This window comes from Poecile atricapillus, chromosome W, assembly GCF_030490865.1.
Source record: "Poecile atricapillus isolate bPoeAtr1 chromosome W, bPoeAtr1.hap1, whole genome shotgun sequence".
Taxonomy (NCBI): Eukaryota; Metazoa; Chordata; class Aves; order Passeriformes; family Paridae; genus Poecile; species Poecile atricapillus.
The window spans coordinates 55,022,349-55,045,034 of NC_081288.1; the positions used below are offsets into that span (position 1 = coordinate 55,022,349).

Consider the following 22,686-nt stretch of genomic DNA (forward strand, 5'->3'; position numbering starts at 1 on the left):
AGGGGGAAAAAAATACCCACAAACCATATAGTTTGGATAGGAACAGCAGGGTGACCTATCTGTCTCTGAATCAACTTTTCAAGTCAGAAAGTACTACTTTAGGAGTGGTAAGTACCCTGCATGAAAAACTGAAGGTTTTGAATCTTTTCCCCCCCTCACTCCCCCTGCCTATTCCCTTTCTACTCCAACATCTGTTTACATCACATCATAAAATCCCAATTTATAACTATGTAATTGTACAGTTAACTTTTTCTTAATGCAAATCTTTAATGCAAAAAGTCTCTAAAGCTTAAATCATTCTCTTCAGTAACTTATTAAATTACTTACATCAAAACCTGTGTTTGGATCCCAACCAACATGTCCAATGTGTCTAAAAAAGCAAAAAAGTCCATTTAATCAGCATAAAAAAGATCTTGTTAACTAAAACAAGAGGACGCCAAGACAACCAGAGACGACTACCAGCTTCTAAGCAATTCTTATTTCTCAGTGCCCCACCTGAGAATGGAATAGTGAAACCTCTTTACTTTCACTTTTTGTCTCATGTCCAGAAGACCAAGTAGATAATTTCTCTCCTTAGGTTACAATCTGTGGCAAAACATGAAGGTTTCATGCTACCCTGTGGTGCATACAGATAATGATGGAAGGACTGCACACAGATCAAGAAGTTTAGCCTTTACATAGCACCTGGACCTTGAACTACTGCCAAATTTTTCAGTGCCATGCTACTGGAAAACCTCCTCCTCCCTATCACCACTGGGTGTTCTCCTATCAGCCCTTTCCCACTCACATCTCTCAAAGGTAAGTCAGGACTGTTTTCAGCTGCCATCTTCCTAAGCCTCTAGTAGCTATTTCATGTGGCTACTAAAATATTATTTTATATGATGCTATAACCAGCTAGAACACAGACGAGTTTTGTGCCCCTCCAAGTTACATCACGATACTGCCACTGGATATGGAAAAGAGGGCCATCATGTTACCTACCAGGATTCCACGTTTTGTGATTCTTTTCACATACAGTGACTTCTAGAAGCAAGATACAGTTTTCAGGAAGTTCAACTCAGAGTTATAAAAAATACCAGGTGAGCTGTTAGTAGCCAATGCAGTGTAGGCTTAGCTTGCTAAATTACAAAGACTGTTTGGCTGCTGTTAAACAGTGCCTTGCACAACAGACCTTCCATTCTTGCTTGGGTCTGTTTTTATCAAGAGCACAAGTTTTCTTCATTAAAATACTGAAATACAATGATCAGTTTAGGTTTTGGTATAACTGTGACTAGTTAGCTAATTTTAAGAAGCAAGAAAAGTAAAAGACCTGGTTTAAAGTGACATTATGCCATTAAAAAGGAAACCAAAGTCCCCATTTTGCCAATTACTTAAATGCTTTTACCAAACTACCAGAATATGGGATGATTTGTTAATTACAGAATTTTGAATGCTAAACTACAGCTTGCTTCACATAAATTAGACATGCATTTCCCAACAGGGTCTCACAGCTGATCACCATGCATTAACCTGGCATACGTAAGTTGACATTAGTTTACCAATAACATAATCTTACCCACATATAAATATACAATATAATCTTACACACATCTATGCAACATGGGATGCTCTTAAGAGGCTCTGAGTGTACAAATCAGAATTTAGTGCACCTAATTGACACTAAAGTTTCATATGCCATAGTTTTAGCATTATTTTTCATTTATTTTTCACCCTTTCAGAATATGATAAATTACTTGTACACACTGACTGTAACACACTTTTTCAGATCTTTTCAATGCAAATACAATTAACAGGTAACCCCGAGTCTTATGCTACTTATAAGAATGTATACAGTAATAAGTTACATTCATGCTGAGTACAGACTGTTGCTTTTTTTCTGAAAACATTGAAACTCTACATCTGTCTAATAGAAGGCATTTAAAAATTTTATCCACCAATTGCAACTTTAATCTGGTATAAACAGTGACCATGTTGGTCTTCAGAAGTATCACAGCACATCACAGCACAAGTGATACAAGTTATCCTACTGGCTTATTTGCCCAACAATACCAAGTACCAGTTTGTACAAAACCAGCAATTAAAGTATCTTACATAATAAGATGACACATAACTGCTGCACTCTACAGGAAACTTAAATAGACCTTAAGCCACAAAGACTTTCAACAGACTTCTTTTGTAACATTAAATTGTAAATTTAGTGATACTGAAACGTATCTTTTGTTTGAATATCATTAAATATTTTATCATCTTACTCTCAGCTTCTCTAGGTCACAATCTGATACATAAACGATGTCTCAAAATAATTTTTTATCTATGCTGCTGCACAACCCCTTCCACAAATTCCAAACAGAGGTTTTGACAGGGCAATGCAAATTTTGTCTGCATATGCTCAAGTCTGCATCAGTAGACATCATCACAACAGTGACCACCTACTAAGCACTCTTCATTTTTGTTTTCCTTTTCCTTCTTTTCTGTATTTTTCCGTTCACTAATGTGACTAATGTGTTAGTGTGACACACGTGCAGAACTTCAGTGATACTCAGATCAGTAAGAAAAAGCCTGATGCCTGAATTTTCTATGCAGAGTCTGTTTAGGGAAGTGTTTTAGCCCACCTCTTGTGTTCCATCCACTATCCCATTCCACAGAGCACTGTCTCAAAACACTGCAGTAATGTTACTGTAACTAGTAAAGTCAATATTATTTTAATGGAATTTTATTCTGGGAAAACACATCAGTGTAATGATGCATCACACCAGTTCAAAAGAATAAGACATTCACTTGGCATGTAAGCATCACACTGGTTTTCTCATGCTTCACAGAAACAGATCTCTCCTGTAACTAACTCAAGCTCTTCAAATTCCTGTTGCTTCAGCAAATAAAGTACATTTATTTTAAAAGGCAGAAGATTATTATGTCAATTAATGTTCATGAAAGCAACAGTTAATTGAGTAAAGTGATCAAAATCAAGTTTCATGAAAGTAAAGCTTAAAGTGATACACTCTAACTACTCCAAAAGATTAAAGATACGTAAGAAATGACAACCGGAAAAATTCCTGAAGGGTGTATGCTGTACTTTCATCACAAGATACAGGTCCCAGCCTACACATCAGAAAAAGTTTGTAAACAGAAAGCCAAAGATGAAATGATGGCAAGTAATTTCAGCAATTATGACAAGTCAGGACCCAAATATGTATTTCACATGACAATGCACAGCTAAATATGCACAGGTGTAAGAATCACAGTGTTGAAGAGTTGACCACTGAGGGTGAATGTGTGTGTCCACTGAGCTGACAACTTCAATAAGGCAACTTTATGCAGCAAAAGTGTTTTCTAAGCTGATTCTGTATAGCAAGTTACTTTTTGTTTACAGCTGCAGGAAAATCTTCATCTGCGCATAAGCTAGCATTTACTTAGTTCAGGTTACACAGATTTAAGAGTTGGCCACTTTCAAGTGTAACTGACACAAAAAAAAAAAAAATCAGAAAAGCAAAATGCCAACATCACCTCAGCCCACCACCTCAGACAAAAAAAAAATCCCACCCATTCAAAACCAAACTCTAACTCAAGAACATACTTACTGGAAATTAGATGGAGTTCCAATATCTGCCTTCGTCAATCTTCTCTTTTTAGTTTTTCCTTTCTTTTTTTCTTTGGTATATGAAATATTGTTGACTTGTGGAGTATAAAATCTGTTAGTTGTAATTTCTGGGTTTTTGATATCAACAGTTGCCATTGGTAGATTTGGACCTGTGGAAGTCAAGTACGGGATTTTTACTGCTGTGTTTTACCAATGCCATTTTCAATCCACAAACTTCAGGAGTTGTTTTTGAGCTGTCGATTACCTGTACTCTAGGCCACATGCATCCAGAAGGGTTCTGAATGTCAGATGCATAAACAAAGATATTTGATGAAAAAAAAAAATGTTGCTAGAGCAGAGAGACAGGAATATTTTCTGAACTACAACTTTTTTTGCCACATGCACAGAACACATGGAATGATGAGATATATTAAGTAAGATACAACATGGCTACATCCTAGATAGGATCAAAGATGTGACTTTTATAAACAGTTAAACCCAAAGAGCCAGCAGGCCATTACCTGGGTAGCACATTAAACTGATCTTTCAGGAGACAGAATCTTCTTCTAATAAGCCCCAAGTGGGAATGCCCTCTGCCAGCACACACAGAACCTGAACATCACAACAGCTTCAGAAGGCTGCTCTGGACACACTACTGTCTTCAAATACAGGACAATATCTGTGGAACTATTCAGGATTTCTTGTCTTACTCTTTGACAGGTTTTCAAAACAGTAAAGTCCCAGATAAGAAACAGCTTTCAGAGACAGTAAAAAGGGCACTAGAAATACAATTCGTAATTCGTGTGTTTCATTTATGTTCTCAAACTTTGTTCTTAATTAAAAATAATTCTGAATTATTATTCTAGTTATTTTAAATGCATCTGAATTATACTCCCGCCAATTTTAGCATTTTAATATTATGTTACTTGTGCAATACCAGCAAATGAACATATCTAGCACATGTTCCACTCAGGTTTTTGGCTCTGATAGAAGATAACTCTTAAGCAAGTGATAGAAGTACTTAAATACTAAGAGCCAATTTATGCATTTATCATATATATACGTATGTATACATACATATACACACAGGTGTATTTTTAAAGAATCCTACAAAAATGGTAAGTAATTTCAGTTTTGGAAGAATGAGATTAAGCAGGTCATTTAAAAATAGTTTGGCAAAGAACAGTTTGAAAACATTCCATACCTCCCTGTGGTGTTAGGACCCAGTGGTTAGCAAATCAGCTAAAGTAAGACACAGTCTTACTGGGCAGATGATAAAAAAATGTCTCATTAGACTTTGATAAACCTGAACCTTGTTTTGACACTATTTTTTCATAAGTGCATTCAGAAAGAGCCAACAAGCCTTATGTTCACAGTCCAATGTAAAACCAGAAAGGACAAGTAGACAACACAACAGATAACATAGCTGACACCTGCTACACATCTCAGTGGGAAGCACCTAGTACTGGCTACAAGAAACAAGAAGAGAAACATGACTCTGGGCTAGACAAAACTCATCTAAAACATCATAAAAATTCCAACACTTCTGTAGGAATCTTAAAGAACAAGATTAAAACTGCATTGAAACTGCATGAAAAAAAAAATTCTAAACTGTTTCCTGCTAAGCTGAAATGCTTTTATCTAGAAATGTTTTGATCTAGACAACTGCCCTTTGAGAATACCAAAACACAAACTGACAACAGAAGTCTACACAAAACAATTTGCATTGTTAGCATTTCACTTAAAATTATTAGACTTGAATTGACTAATCATCAAGTATTATCAGCTCTAAACTTATTATTAAGTTCAGTAAAATCTTCAGAATTAATTGACAATTAAAGTCTTAATTTTCTTGGTACAGAACAAAAACCACTAGGAGTTAACCTTGACTTTAATCACCTATTACATTTTCTGTTACATTCTGCCCATTTTCACCTATTATATTAGTATTTACAGTTTCAATAGCTGTACTGACATTCAGAAAAGAAACGGGTACCTTTATAATGCTAGTAAGTTGGTGATATTCTTCTCTCAATTTCTAATAGTCTTTGAAATGCATCTTTTTGTGTACAGAATCTAAACTAACCGAACATGGTCAGTTGTATGTAAAGCAGCAGCAATTTGCAAATGGAAATTTTATTCAGCTGAGCTAAAATCAAGGACTGATAGCCTGATTCCTTGACAATAATATTCATACATGAAGTAACTGAAAATTTAAAGATGAAAATTTTTCTTACCGTCTGGTTTAGACCTTAGCTGTCCACGAGGGATAAAAGAACCTTGGAAAGAATTGTACTCCTCTAGAACTGCCATATTTATATCCAGTAAAATTTTTCCCATCATTAAACATGCACCTTCCCCAGCAGGTGTAGACAGCTCAATAAACGAAGATGAGAGAGGCATATAGAGCTCATCATTAGGAAGTACCTGACAGTACAGTGGCTTTAAGCATCCACTGTTATCAATATCTGTTACATCTTCAGAAGGGGCTCCAGAAAATGTTGTACAGAACATTTTGAAATGTTAACTCTAGTCTGTATTTTATTTAGAGCCTCTCTAGGTATCTGTCCCAGACTACAGACAGCCCTACAAGAAATGCAAACTGTTCTAGTTAACAGCTGAAACCAAATTCTGCTACATGGTTCTTCAAGATTCCCTTAAAACCTAATAATCTGACAAATCCTCATTTCATCCAGCACTTCACTATGAGGTCAGTTCAACCACAATAATTCTTCTTTATTTGCATAAAGAGACCTAGCTATTACAAATGAGTAGAACACAAATCCCAGGAAATTACAGACTAATACATTTTACATAACTGTTAATGCCAATTTGAGTTTAATCCTGCAATTCTAAAAAAAAAAAATAAAAAAAATCTTAAATCCCTACCATTGAAAACGTCATACAAAACACCAAGTGCTTTTTCCATGCAGCTTCAATGTATGCAGAAAATCCAGACTAACAAACCCCAGTAAAACCAAATTCCTCACAGTATTTCAACTATGGGTCATGTGAGTACAGAAATGTGACTGTTCTTGTTTTTCAGTTTTAGAGCAATTAATGCATTAAGACGCAGCACAAAAAAAAAAAAAAAATGTTTTAGCTTTTCTCCCCAACAGAATTTGTGAAAAGAAACTGCATATAGAGAGTAAAATAAAAACTAGCTTTTATTACAACAGGTGCATTTTTTTTTTTTCTGGTTACATGCTGATAGTATGTACCTGCTCTAGTCTTAATTTCAAATACTGAAATGTGAAGTCTGTGTAGGGTGTAACAACCTGAGGCTATAACCCATGCCCTGACCACATCTTATCTGTGACTACTGAGGACACAGCCACACAGCTTTTAATCAGCAGAGAAGCCAAGCATTAAAGAATTTGATAAAATCAGAAAAGGAAAAGGTTTTGACAGGTTTTGTAAGAGTATGTGGATGTCCCAGGGAAACAGTTTATTAAAAAACAGATGCTGAAACCTTTTAAGTGATTATAAATCTGAAACACTGAGTATAAACTCTGCCTTCCACAGAACACTCAGGATAAATTCAGCACAGGGACAATGACCCTAAGTTTAGCATGAGAGAATTTTTCTCAGAAAAATATTGTTCCCAAGGTCTTCTAGCATGAGTTATGGAGAGCATTTTAAGAACAAAAGTTTTTCCAGCCTTAGTTTTCTTAAATCTTACTCTATTCAAGGATAGAAAACTAGACCAATAAATTGTTTGTGTTATAACAGAGACAAAGACTACATTTTTTGTGGGAGGTGTTACTACATGATCACCACTACTGATGTAATTCTCATCTGCTGTGCAGACATTGCTATCAGGGATGTGCTGTTTAGGTGAACAGAGCAGTTAAAACCTTCTGAAAGCTCAGAAAGCTGCACATATGGTATTACTATAAGTGTTTCAAAACTTAACAGCCCAGTCAAAGTTTAATCTATACTAAAAATGACTGACCTAAATTGATGATTGCCTGACATTCCTCAAAACTTAAGCATTTATGAAAAAAAAAATAGCAATTTTTTGAGGAGGATTTCATATGAGGGAAGTTTTATCTGTGTATATAAAAGGAATCATTAGTTATCATAATTCAGGATTAGTTATGAATTACTTATTTTGGTGATCGACAGAGAAATGCCTGAATGACTTGGTTAGAACAAATTTTTAGGCTATGACCTCAAGCCATAAGTAGATTTCAGAAGACCAGTCGACTCTACCCTTGCTCAAGCAGCACACTCACAGATACATGCTATGACCTATGACCTGGATCACTGACAGAAATATGACAGGGGAAAACCCTTTTCAACTTCAGTGTGAACTCAGAAATCAACATCACCAAACTTGATATTCATTGATGTGCCTTTGTCAAGAGTTTAGAATGGATGGTAAAAAAAGTTCTGTATCAAACTGATGCACAGTTTGATTCCTTCCATCAATTTAATAAGAGAATCTCCTGAAGAACCTGTATCTTCATGCTAGTGAGACATGATCCTGAGAGGCAAGGAGATTCAAATAATTCTTGATGAACATATGACATAAACCCGAAAGACCATGTTACATAGTTAGCCAGATACACTGAAATTGAAATATTATATTCTATTAAATCCATCATTATTATGCCTGCCATTAAGACAAATGGACAAACTTTGTGCAGTGATCCTATACATGCATATTCTGAAGATCAAGCAGCAAATGCAAGGTACAAAGTTTTCGTCTCAGTTTAAGCTGAAGGGCCCTCTCTCCCACTTGCAACAAAATATGTTCCTCCAGAAACATTCTTTACAAATGCCAGCTAAGCCACAAAGTTTTCAAGCCACAACTAAACAAATACCAAAGAACAGAAACAAAAAGAATACTGTAACCTCCAGTTTACTGCTTTGTCACTACATGACTGTCCTGAACAAATCTGAAACAAAGCTATACATAAACAGTAAATGAAAGCAGAAGGAAAAAATAAAATGCAGTGATTCATGCAAAAAGCTTACCATTTGGTGGGTCTCGTCTTTTCTCTGTTGAAAAAGAAAAAAAACCTTTTAATCACAAGTATCACAGGAAAAATGAATTCTAAATTTTAGTCTCTAGTGAAGCTTTCTTTCAATGACCTTGACCTCAAACTTAAGAATCTATTAATATCCTTGGAGTCCACTAGTGCAGTTGAAAAGAAGTATTACAGAATAAAAAAATGCCAATCTTAGATAATAAACACTGATTTCAACTGTACAAACTGAGCAGGAGCATAAGGTAATAGTTACTGACTTGGTTTTGGGCATTTCAACTATGAAGTAGAGTGAAATATTCAAAAAGTGTCTGTTTTAAATACAACCTATCAAAGTAAGATTTTTGAAGCATTATATTTTCTGATGTCTACTGAATGAAATTGTTCTTTCATTTTAATCTGAAATGTAATTAGCACGTTTATTGAGTATTGTTTCCTCACAGAACCTGAACTTAAATTTTTGCTTTATGCATAAAAAACAGAACACAGAGGGGCAAACACTTTACCTATGATATTCAAGGTAACTGAACAAAATGGAAAGAACTAGAATCTCCTTGACACTATGATATTCTATGCACAGCACTGAAGTGTTTCACAGGCTGTGAAGAATCTGGCTAAATTATTTAAAATGTAATATTCAATATTCTCAGCTTATAAATTCCCCTTTAAAGTTTCTCAGTTACTATTAATTCCTATCCACCCCCAGTATACATTTACACTATTTGTGTATCTATACACACACTCTAAAGACCTTTGGATTCAGCAGCAGCCATAAAGGCAAGCAGTTTATCATCTCACTACGACAAAAACCACAGCTCTGTAAGGATCTGTATCTGTAGTTTAATAACAGGGGCTCCCAAGAGTTGTATTATCAGAATTTGTAACAGCCATTTCACTTTCCAGCAAGCCCCAAAAACTGTTAACTTGTTATATTTTTCCAGACTCACAAACATAAGAAGGGAGAGAGCACCTCCACAGATGGTGCTGACCCTGTCCTCGGAATACTTAAAACCAAAAAAACACCATCTTAAGTATGCAAGGCAAGTCAGCCTTATGCCAGTCTGCTGATCTTTAGGTAGGAATAAAGGAATCTGTCAAGATTATAAAACCTTCATGGGAAAGTGACCAAAACCTGTTGAGGATCAACTTTTGATGAACAAGCCTTCCAAAGACAGTTGATTTTTAGGTCACAGCAGGTTAGTTTCAGGGATAGAGATGGAGAACGTCTGCAAGGGTGCCTCAGGATAAGGTAGAGGGTCTGAGGTGAGAAAAAGATAAAAGGCTTTTTGGCTAAGTACTCTGCTCTCTCTTCCTACAAGATTCAGTTTGAGAAACTACATCTTGCACTGTCCCCTAGAAATAAATTAAAAAAGAAAAAAATCAACCCCCAACTCAACCTTTGGACCATAATCTAGTTCTAGTCAGCAACTCAGAGATGGCAAAGGAGAGTGCAGGACTGGTTGCAAGTCATCTGTCATAGGATGGGAAGATGGCAAAAACAAGAGGCATTCATAGGAAGTGTTAGGCAGCCTTGAGTCAAGTCAAGGGAATCCTTTACAATTTTCATTATAATAAACAGCTCTAGAGAAAAAATAGTGGGAAACAGACCAAAATATATATATACACTTCCTGTAATTTTTACTGGCTAGATTAATTTGTGGCCCAAAGAGACTAGTTCTGTTTTTCTGTGGTTACCACTGTTGACAAGAAAGTATGAACTTTTGTTCCTGAAGTGCAGATGACTTGACGAGAGTGGCAGATTTTCCGGTTTTTGAAGATGAACATGCCTACTGATCTAAAACAGATGAATATCAGCAGCTGCCTATGTACAAAAAAACACAGCTTCCTTCAATAAGCATTCCTGGAAATGAGAATAATCTCTGCCAAGACTTGAATCCAATGCACACTGAGCAGGTTAGAAATGTCCTTGTCACCCAGGCAACAAAAATAGAAGCTGTGACCAAAGATGAGAGAAAAAAAACAGAGCAAATCCCTCTCCAAATGAAGTATCTACCTTGAAACTTACTTAGTCCATTATGAAGGTACTCAGGAGCTAAAAGCTTGTGAAGGAAAGAAGCAGTTTCATGGAAGGTTAACAGAGCTCCCATCCATGAGCTACAAGCAGTATACAAAAATTAGTCAAGAAGCCTCCTGTTTCAGAAAGAACTACTTGCAGTTAAGAACAAATGTCTGTTTCCCTTTCAAGGATGAGTGCTCAGCATGGGGAGAAGGCACCTGTGTCTGCTACACACGTTAACATTTTTGAGGCAAGATAATAAAAATAAAAACTAATGATATCTATGTGCACTACTTGAACCGAGAGTGTACTGCAGTGACAAGCCCTGAGAAAACACACACTGTTCACCCTGTTTACTGGAGGACCTATTTGGGATTGGTTTAAGAAGTAAATGGAGAGATTATTTAAGTAAATCTACAGACAAATTAATGTATTATAGTAATTTTTTTCTAACCTAAGGTTAAGAATTTAATTGACTAAAGAAAAAAAAAACAACTCAAAACTGAAAACACAAAACCTCCAAAGCCTCAAAATCAAAAGGCCAACCCAAACCAGAGTTTATCTAGATTAAACCCTGCACGATTACAAAGATTAGGACAACAGATCAAGAATTCTCTCTCTGCCTTTGTTCCTCATTCTGTTCTCTACTTGATATTTACAAGCTTCTATACATTTTCCGTTTGGAGCCAAACTCTCACCTCTCTGGAACTCCAGATGCACTTACTCAGGGGTTGTCTGTATACTGGGGTGCATCTCATGCTGAGTGAGGAAGAGCAGAACACTGTTGTGTCTCCTCTTAGCTGTCAGACAGTGTTTTATATACTATCCTCAGCACCAAGCCATAGCTTTGTGAGCCAGAACTGCTGTTACTGCTACCTTTCAACAACCTAAGTTTTCCATAAAACTCTTGGAGAAGTCTCCCAGCAAGCCCTGAATGGCATAACAGGCAGCTACATGATCACATGGGATACTCAGTTGAGTTGAAAGCATCTCAAGTGGCACTGCTATGAAATGAAACACAGTTTGGAAAGCATTAACGTAAAAATCCCATTAAAACAGAAAAGCATCAAAATTATTAGACTATTACCTCGGTGAGAAATTAAGATGTATTAATATTATAAATTACATACAACTCTGGTATCATATAAATATATATATAAAATAATATATATTTTATATAAGCATTTATAAAAAACTGAAAGCATAAACACCAACAGCAAATCAGCTCTGATTTGAACAGTGTAAAGCCTGTTATTTTAGAAGCGCAATTAGTCACAAGGACAAATACAGAACTCCATCTGGTGGCTTAACTAAGGAATCTCGTAACTGTTTTAAATTCTTGGTTTGCAGCTCCTAACAAGGAAAAATCTGAAATGTTTTGTTTTGAGGGTTATTATTTGTTTTCCATTTAATTTTCTTTTTTAAATGAAAGCTATCTTGAAGTTGCAAGTGTTTGGGGAGGTGGAAGTGTTAAAACAATATATGAAGCAATGTGACCTTTACCATACAAACCAAGACATTAGTTCAGAGAGTAAACAAGAAAAACTTCATGTGGTCCTGTGAAAAAGAATCACTATGTGGAAGAAAAACTGCAAACAGAAGGTCTGAGTGAACCATTATTTTCCAAGTTTGCTATAGCCAATAATACAAACATACTTCTTCCTACATCGTGTCTGTGCATTGTAGCAGTGTGTTTCAGACACGTAATAGAGTAAAACTTCAGGAACAGTAGATGCGAAATTACTTTTTTGCAATGTGAGTATGAGAAATTTGATAACTGCCACTTCTTAATGATCCCACTTCTCATGAAACTTTATGAACTTATTCTGAGCTGAGGGAATCTTAAAGAAGTCATTTAAGCTCGAGGATCAAGTGTTCTGCTCCTGAGTCACCATGCTTTGGTGAAATCCAAGTGAATACATCCAGGTAATGCACATTTGCAAGAGTACTTGCAAGGGTTGGTCTCCGGGAAAAAGGCTTGCTCCTTTTTCAGTAGTCTCACTGCATTGCTAGTACGATTCCAAAATGGATTACAAAAATGCATCCTGTAGCTTGCACACGAGTCCAACTACATCTTACAACAAGCCTGATCACATCTGCTTGTTCCAAGCCTGTATTTTGTATCACTACCCTTCATGGACATATGGCTGTCAAGACAGGAAAGTTGTTTATGGGTTCCCTGGAAAATGACCAAGACCAGATCTGTAGGAAGTCTGAGCTGCCTTTAAAGCACTAACCACGTTTCCAAGGCATCTTGCAGCTGGCAAAAAGCATGCTGTGCTTCACTGTCTGTCCTGTGCTGCTAAGGACAGTATAGGCACATTATGTCTTCTGTTCTTGGCCTGAGCCACGAACACTAGTTCTGAATAAAAGATATTTCTCTACTAACTGTTGGATCAATGCCAAAAATTCATGAACTACTGAACGTACCAGATGGTAAATTTTTTGTTACAACCCGTTTGGGCTGAATTTAACCGACCAGTTATAAACAGCCCAGGGCTAAAAGAGGGTTTATTCAAATATGAAAACAACTTAGAAAAAGATTTCCAGTTTTCCCAATGTCAGCTTACAATTTTTGTTTCCCCCAATCTGTATTTTCAAATCACAACCTTGGGATCTCAGCTTACACACAGACTTATAGAACAGAACATCAAGGTGGGTTGTTTCAGGAAAGTTCCACAATAGAGAAAGAAGCCCAGTTTAATAGCATAATTACTTCAAAATATAAATATGGCAGTAGTGCCTCCAGAAGCTTTCAGACATAGCAGTGTCTTCCTGCCTCCCCCCCAAAACAAGACAAACAAGCCTGAAGTTAAGATTAATTTGAATATTTACCAGATCTTCTCTGCCGTCGTCCAAGTAAATCTGTTACTGTTTTGCGGAATAGTTTAGCTTCTTCTTCATTAGCAAAATTAAGACCAACTTGACATGTCTGAAAAACATTAATATTTCCCCCCCCATGACTAAGATAATGTTTTAAAGGCTTTCTTAAATGTTGTCTTATGCCTTTCTAAAGATATAACAAGAAAAAAATCACTGCAAATTTGGAACCAAGTCTTAGTGACACGTATCTTAGGAATGTTTACTAATCAACTTTCTGAAGATCATGGCTAACAGATATGAGCAAAATCTTGTAGCTTCAAATCGAAGAGGGGAAAGGAAAGGAAAATTTGTGTTTTAATTTATGACATGATATGTCATAAATATTATCTCCAAGTCAGAAAGTAGTTTCATTAAAGAAAGTTGAAAATTAAGAACCATGCTTTATACTCCTGTATTATATGTTAAATTTTCTTGTTGAGATATCACAAAAATTCCTTTAATAAATAAGCTTTTACAAATAATTCACAGAATTAATTAATAACCTCAGTTACATTGAAAGAAGATACTGTTCAAACCAAAGGCATTTTAAAACAGGTATTCAAAGACATTGAGACTCACATCTCCAGCAAAGGTGTGAAAATATCCTCTAGGACTATTATATACAAAGTTATTGTACAGCTCCTGCTCCCACAATAATTTCCCATCCTGAAAAGAAGAAAACAAACAAAAAAAGAAATGAAAATATGATGAAAACAAACAAGCAAAAACAGAGATGAAATTGCAGAGTTTAACTTATTTTACAATAGAACCTATTAAGAATTGGACACAGCTTAGTGTTTAACATCTGCCTTGCTATTAACCCAATGGATAAGCTCTATCAAAACCAAAGTACACCAGAGCTTGTGGAAGAGTTGTGAAAGTCTATTCCATGGGGTCACTGTATTTGGGTCAAATTCCTGGATGTCTCCAAAAACTTCTTTCAAGTTCTACAACCCTGCAACACTGATACTGAGAGCAGTAATAGTGACCAGTCACAGGAATATAGCAATGGAACAGCAACAGCAATAAAGGAGGCTTTGAATCTCCTTATCTCAGGCTTAACTTGAAAACGGTTAACTTAAAGAGAACAAAAATATCATCTTCTTAAGAAGTCTCATGTATTTAAATGACACTATAGTTCAGCACCCACGGAAGAGATTTCTGACAGTCTTGATAATCAAGTGACCAAATCACAAAGTCAAATGCAAGGGCCACCTGGCAAACCTGAACAAATCTGAGAGACTTCAAGCACTGAATGCTGACAGATAAGGAGCTGTTTCCTGGCTGCAGAGATAATGGGAAGCTTTCCAAAGTCTCAGCACAGTCATTAGGGCTTAGGTTTCTCAGCATCATTTTTGTTATGAAAACACATCTTGGACACTTTGTCTCTCAGTTCCCACCCCCGAGTGGAATATTATAATAGGACAAAGATCTTCAGTGTGAGTATTTTTTGTGGAGGGGGGAATGAAAGAAAAAGCCACCCACCCCACCAGAAAGTCAGAACACACTATTTGTTTATCCTGCAGTTTTCACATGCACCACCACACCAATCAAAAAGATTGTTTCCACCCATACATAAGACAGCATCTATTTTCTTAAACCATCCAAAGTAGTGACACCTGCTAGAATTTAGACAGCTATCCTTATCAGTGACACTATACTGATTTTCACTAATATGACTAATCAGATCTGTAGAGGACAACTTCTGAGAGCCGTAAAAAAAAAAAAAAGATATTTATTTCATCCATTAAAGATTACATATATGAAATTGTTTTGAGTACCTGAAAAAGTTGCAATTGCCTACTGATAACATCTGCACTGCTTAAAGCACAACCACTTACTTGAGAATGTCTATGAATGCATACCCAACAACCTATACTCATTGAATTCAAAATGGAGAATTAATACAACCAAATTTAAAGGCTCTGAAAAAGAAAAAAGATGCTTACCTTAATGTCAAATATTCTGATAAAATACGACCTCTGCGGATTGTCCTTTACAAGGCAAGCTACACCACAGCACTTCTTTGACCACATGGCATTGCGATCTGCTGCGTATATCTGAACAACTGCTGAAGACATCGTCTGAAAAGAAAAGGTAGCTATTACTTTTAAGGAAAAAAATAATAAATTCTGTAATTGATCCTTTCTCAAAGCATCTCTTGGTTTTGTCCCTTGTTCTAGGCAGCAATTTTGCTGATTTCCCAGGTAGATAATACCGTAAGGTTTAAATGACCCCAAATTAGTCCTGTGCTTTAGATTTTCACTCACCTTATGAACCCAAATTAACTTTTCATCCTTTTTCATGAAAATAAGGTTTTACCAAAGAGATTTTGCCTGTAAGAAGTAGACCAGTAACTATAACAGTCTATAACACAGAGTAGCTCTACTGTGCAAGGAAATGTCTGTTTAGTACTTCAAACTCAATACAAACACAATACACAAGATGAAACTATAAATTGCACAGTGCCTGGACATACTCCTGGGTACTGGAATGCAATTGGAATACATTGTTTAATTGTTCAAGTGATCTCTGGCACAATTTTAACCTATGCCAACTAGAGAACTCCTAAAATTTCTGGGTATGGTTTGAGAATTCACATGAGCTACGCTCATTCCCAGCTGGCAATCAGAAATTGTCCTGCTTTCAAACGGAGAGATTTTAATAAGAGATGAAGATTATTCCACACCAGATTGCTTCAGTAGCTAGAACATTCTTGAGCATATTGTCTAGTATGTATGTGTCTTTTACCTTAAGAGTCCCATAAGGAAAGAAAAATGGAAGCCCTTGAAGAATGTTTAGAAGCCAAGTCATAAGGACACAAAGCTTAAATGATCTGTAATGGGCAAGACCAGAGGCTATCTAGCCTAGGTTCTACACTCCAGCAGCACCAGATGCCAAAAGAAGGTAAGAATACAAGAATATACCATTACAACTATGGAACTATATCCCCATGAAACGCCAGGCTGGAACTCAAAGCTTCCCAGGACAGCAGCACATACTGTGTTTTTCCTTTGTGAATTTGTCTATTCACTCTTCAGACTCATGTGAAATTCTGAGCATGATAACACTGGACAGGATTGTGTTTCAGAGTTTTCTTATGCACTGGGCAAATAATTAGCTCCTTTTATCTAGACTTTTGCCACCTGCTAGTTTCAGTTGATTATCCCTTGTTACTCTTACACTAAGAGATAGTATTGATGGCTTCACAGTTATTCCTTTATGCTGCACATGCTTTTATAGATATTTGCCACACTTTTTTTGCCTCTATGCTCTCTTTAGGAAGTTTAGAAGCAACACTAGTTTTGTGTTGTTCTTGTACCAAGAAAAAAAAAATATCACACTACACATTACCCTTGTCACTCTTACATGGATATTAACTAGTCCTACTATGTCCTCCTTTGACTGGGGATGAGACTCATGCTATATGAATACAGTTTGTTAGCCCTTTGAACATAGGGTCACAATAATAGCTTCCTTCTTTGTTCTCTACTTATTTCATTATCAGTCAAAAAGCTGCATTTCCTTTATCACTATGAAATATTAAGCAGTTGTTTTCTTACATCTGTTATAATTCCAAGAACTTTCTGGATGATTTATACCTAATCTGAGTAATGGACTCCCTGTTAGATTTTCCCCACTTGCTCAAGGATTACTTTGCCTTCATCAACACTGACTACTAGCCAAAACAGTAGACATCTAGAATGCAGGCATGTCTTCTTGCATTATAAAATTATCTACTAAATATCATTGTCACCATGGTCATACTTTTCAAATGGCTTAAAACCCCCCAAAATAGCCTAAGTTTCACTGGATTTTTTTTAATCAAAAACCCTTCAGTTTTGTTAAAATAGAGTCAACATAATATAGTCAGACTGACAGCTACACCTTAGGGAAGCTACATAAACTTTGCCCATGCACTGTGATGCTAACTTTCACAAGTCAAGATATATTTCTGTTTCTCTTTGCAGCTACCTTGTCAGAAGTTGCCAAACTGACTACTAATCTTGCTGGTAACCTACAGAAGAAGTTAAAGCATGATTGTTTGATGAAAAGAGTGCTTTGTAGTTGCTTCCTCAAATGCTCTATAACTATGCATGGAGTAAAACTTCTCTCCCTATAATCTACAGAGTAATATGAGTAATTTAATCCTAGCTGCACTTGTCAGATGAGTAAAAAGGGACCTAAGAATTAGCCATACTACCACAACAAAACAGTTATATCTGCAACTCTGTGCCATCCAAGAGATGCCATTTTCCTCTCTATGTTACAAACAGGCAATGACCTAATTTTGGGCACAGCCTGGCAGATTTTGTTCAAAATCTCTGCTTCTCTAACAACCTAGTTCCCCTCATTTCTCCAGTATTGTCTAATTGTTAAATTGATAACCTTGTAGACACAAGACAACACACTGGGGCAAAATGGGCCATTCTACAGTTCACATTTAAGCACAGCAACTATCTCACCACCCCTGCAAGAAACCTTCTTAACACTCCAAGAAAAGTGTTGGAGTTAGCTCCACTAACCTCCACCCAACAGGACTTCTCACATAAATGAGTGGTCTTGGCGGGAATTATACAACTTAAATTCAAGGCACAGGAGACAGTGACTTGTGTCAAGACACAGCTCCCTATGCATTGCTCATTATCATATCTAACTGCAAAAGAACCAACTGGATTATCTGGGTAAACCTGTAACTGTCGTAACTCAACAATTGCTTATAAAACCTCAAACCAACACCTACCTCATGAGTACAAACAAGAACATTACACTGAGTGTGTCCTCATTCTGCATAATCATAATATATTTAATGTATATTTGGTTACCCTATGACTAGAGTTTGATTTACAAGAAACAATTTCACTGAATCTAAACTACATTTTGTTTTGAGGTCTACCAAGTTTAGAGTTCAATTGCATTTTAACTTACTCATAAGTTTTGTACAAATTCCTAGTGTCGACAAGCTGTAATGAAGATTTGCATGTTAGAATATAAAGTTACAAATTCTGCTGTTGTACCACTTAGTTTTTTTTTGTTAAAAGGGCAATACAGGAAAAAAATACAAGAGGGAGTAGGACAATAAAATCCAGCTCCTTTTACTTCATTCCCTAATCATTTTCATTATGTGGAGCAGTGGAGTCAAGCTTTCTGCTGTTTAGCTTCCGAAACAAAGATGGTAAAAGTAATCATCCACACCATTTGGAAATTTAGACTCACAGTGAAATTTAAAACCTGAGAAAATAAAATTCATCTACCACTATTCAGTATGAATCCTAGCCACATAAATTCAATTTTTAAAGTTAAAATTTAATTGCATAATTGCAGCATCAGAGAACATTTACACAAATATCATAATTTGAGTATTCTACAGTATTTACTGAGTATTCACTGTCTATTTTGAAGCCAAGTAATATACTCAGCTCAGTTTCTCACAACATTCTTGAAGAGAATCATGCATTTAAAAGTATGGGCTCTTTTGTATGTACATATTTCTTCAGAACACGTCAGACTACCAATTCATTATAATGATTGTATTTTTTTCCAACATGTAGTAGGTTACTTTGTTACACTACTGTATTTTCAGGAGGAGGATTTTGAAGCTGTCACTACTTCTTTTTTTTAAGCATTTTGGTGAGGAACTTGTCCTTTTTACATAGCTGTATATTTAGAAAAGGTGCATAGGGTAAAGAAATAAGGTAGTCCACCAAAAACTGATGGCCATGGCGGTGAAAAACAATCCTGCTCAGTTCCCTTTATTTTTTCCACAGTCAACCTCCACCTGGAGGACATACCATTGATTCCAGGAACCTGTCACACACCCTTCAAGCTGATGAGCCATGAAGCAGTAGGTCTGTGCTGTCAACAGTGCCCTGGCTGTCTCACTGGAAGAGCTGGTCCTACCCTTTGACCCATACCACAGGATATGTGGTATCAACAAAGGGCTCATGAAAACACCTTCTGCCTGCAAAACTTAGCCACAACCACTCATCACACATTTGCAGAATGTGATCACAGCAGCCACTGACAGTTTCTGACTGGGCAGTAGATAGCTGTGTACTTTGACTGGCTTCTGGTGTGAACATTTGCTACAGTGGCCTGTCAAGTTAATGACTAGCTGTAACTCAAGTGTTTCTCAAAAAACAGTGAAGCAAGCCAACACAGACGGTGGCACATCTCATTACAAGAAAGAATCATTACAATGCATGGCTTATGGCTGACAGACATTAAAACATAGAGGGCTGAAAGCCACAACAAAGAGTGGCAAGCAAGATTAAAACTGCAAGATATTCAGCAGTCTCAGTATACACCAGAACAGAAAGCAAGACCCATTGGGATGTTTTTTTGCAGTGCTTACATACAGTTGACAACAGGCTGTGGTGCAAAGATCAAAGACTCATAAAACAACTTTGGTTGGATGTGACCTCTGTAGGTCTTCCAGGCCAAACTCCTGCTCCAAAATGGGTAATGAAAAGCCTAGAGTTCATTTGTTCATTTTGCAGTCCAGTTAAGTTTAAGGGCTAGAAAATCACCTCTGTGCTTAATCACTCCCACCTGGGTGCTTGTACAAATGTATCTACGTTTCAAGAATTTCTCTAATGGCTCAGTATTGTTGTGTCACATGTTGACAATACTACTGAAGACACACTAGCATTAACTTTCAACCTTTTCCCAATTCTAAGAGATGTTTTTTTCCCATAAAGGTGCAAAACCCTGCATACACACATAAGCTGATCACAGACGATAGGGCTTGCTTTTCTGAAATTACCCTTCCCGGCCCCTGGAAGTGTCTTACAGATAAAACCAGGAAAAAAAGGATTAAAAAAAAAAGAAGACTGTCCTGTAATGCCAGAATGCGAGTAGTAGCAGTTGCTTCCAAGCAGAGTAACCTCTTGAAAACACCCATGTTTATACAATGGCTATAGCTTCTTCACTAAATCAGTCTGAGGACTTTCTGCTCACTTAGCTACTTTTACATTACTGGGGGAAAAAGCAAGCTACGGTGAACAGTTGTGGGCAATCCAAACCTCATAAGAACAGAAATCAGTATTTCTATTCTCTTTCCCATAAAGCAGGTATCTGGAAACATTGTCCTAGTCAATACTAGAGCTGGTATGAAGACACCTATGGCAGGTATTTCTAAGACATGCTATAGTCAGCCTGACCAGATGATGCTGGGTGCTCCTGGGTCCCACATTTCTTCTTTGGTACAAAACCAGGAAGATAACCCACAGTTGACTTTTAGGGAAACTGTTCAAAAATAAAGGTCTGTTGCTATTCAGACACTACAACAGTGGTAATAGTTTTCCTCAGAGTGAAGGGTTCAGGAACAGAGGCATGCTAACATCAAGTACCACTTCACTGTAGAAATGCTTAGTAATCTTAGTAAGATCCAACTTTAATCCTGACCACAAGAACAGCAGAAGCTTCAGTACCAAAGCAATCTCTAATAGCCTAGCACTGGCTGAGTCACGAAGGAACATATGGGAACAATATCATTAAGACTCATGAATGAGAAAGATGAGAAGCAGAAGTGAGACCATGTTCTATAGAAAACTGATCTTCATTCACAGCAAATTAGGCAATTAGATATAATTCAGTGGCTGACATTTTTTTCTCCAGATGACAAATATTCTGTCGGAAAAAAACAACCAAAATATAGCATTGACTAATCAAGCAGAGACAGTGCTTGAAATCTTAGGTTTTTATCCAAAATAAGCTTAGGGTTTAACAATTACACTTTCAAATGTTGGTGCTTTAATAAATTCACGTTTTTCAATGCAAACAAAATTGTAATTAGACAGAGATAATAACTCCCTGTTGTTTTGTACTTGCCTTATCTTCAGTGTCATAAATATATGGATGGAGCTTCCAAAAATGTTTCTGCAGTGCTCAATACAGCTATGCATTTTATCTCATTGCTCAATACAGAAACATAAAACCTGCTGCAGGGACTAGGCACCAAAACTTCCACCTCTTTCTCAAGGGAAGACTTGTGCCCTACACAATCAAGCTCTACTTGCTTTTTCTCGCAGTTTAATTTTCCTTCTGTACAGTGGTCCTGTTTCAAGAAAAAAATGTAGCTTTTCTTCTTGGCATTGAGGAGTCTATCATGTGGGAACAGTATGTTCCCTTCCAGCTAGAAAGGGCTGATAACCCACTTCCAGGGAGAATGTTCTCTCCACCATGCACTCCTACAGAAGGCATGCACTGCAACCTCCTCCAATGGCAATTTTAAATGAATTGACTAAGACTGCCACTGTAGAAATGACCCCCAACTAATTAGGCCACATAAAAAACATGCAAATATGCTTCCCTAACAATTGCAACATTTTAAGTTAGAGAGGAATTTGCTAGAGTAGACAAAAAGATTTCCTAGCACTTTCACAGAAACTTAGGAGAGTTTAAATAGATTCAGAATCCTACAATATTTATTAGCCCTGTAGAGTAGGTAAGCCAAACTTCTTAAGCGTGGCTGTCTAGTATGATGATACAGGTGCAATTCAGGCCAAACAGAGAAAAAATATGAACACAAATTAACATCAACACCAAATTTTAAAAAGCTCAGGAAGTGTTCGTAAGTGTCAACTTGTAATTACTTTTCAGTTACGGGTGGGAAAGGATTGAGATTTGAAGAAACTGGAGAGAAAAGACTGGTGACACTGAAGACAGGCTACTCTTGCTTACTGCTGACACTTTCAACTGAAGGACTGCAAGGATTAGGGCCCCAGACAACAGAATAAGTACAATAGATGCATCTAACTGTCTTTTTAGGCTGTTCCGCTCTAAAAAGAGTGTATTTAGGTTACTGCATCTTGTACAAATAAAGTGTGATGATGCTATCTTGATAGCATCCACACACACATACACGTGTGCTAAAAATATTCTTCAAGGACTCCACAACATTTTGACTACAAAATTAGATTTTCCTCAGTCATATTTTGCAACTCTCAGACATAGTTTATGTTTTCACAGCAGACTGCCTCCAGAATCATCACAACTGAGTCTAAATGTGACAGCACTCATCCACTGGGGATTTGACTACTACCTAATTTTTATCCTGGACAAGCTATCGCAGCTTCTAAAGATATATTTAGCAAATTATTAAGAATCTCTTCTTTAAAGACAATTGTGTATTGCAAAAAAGATACCTTCAGATGTTACCAACGCTATTTTAAACTAGTTTCACATAGAAAGAAGACATACAGAACTTCAGAAGTTTGCTGGCAGATTTCAGT

General features: G+C 36.7%; 1 protein-coding gene across 2 annotated transcripts in view; it reads right to left on the bottom strand.

The window, feature by feature from the left end:
• LOC131591870 (actin nucleation-promoting factor WASL) overlaps positions 1-22,686 on the bottom strand; it is a 50,807-nt gene that overhangs the window by 9,374 nt on the left and 18,747 nt on the right. For both annotated transcript variants that reach the window (XM_058862978.1, XM_058862977.1), the window contains exons 2-7: positions 15,400-15,534; positions 14,030-14,116; positions 13,424-13,520; positions 8,561-8,584; positions 3,579-3,747; positions 328-370 (exon numbers count right to left, since the gene is read on the bottom strand). In XM_058862978.1, coding sequence (XP_058718961.1) covers positions 328-370; positions 3,579-3,747; positions 8,561-8,584; positions 13,424-13,520; positions 14,030-14,116; positions 15,400-15,534 — 555 coding nt within the window. The remainder of the gene's footprint in view (positions 1-327; positions 371-3,578; positions 3,748-8,560; positions 8,585-13,423; positions 13,521-14,029; positions 14,117-15,399; positions 15,535-22,686) is intronic.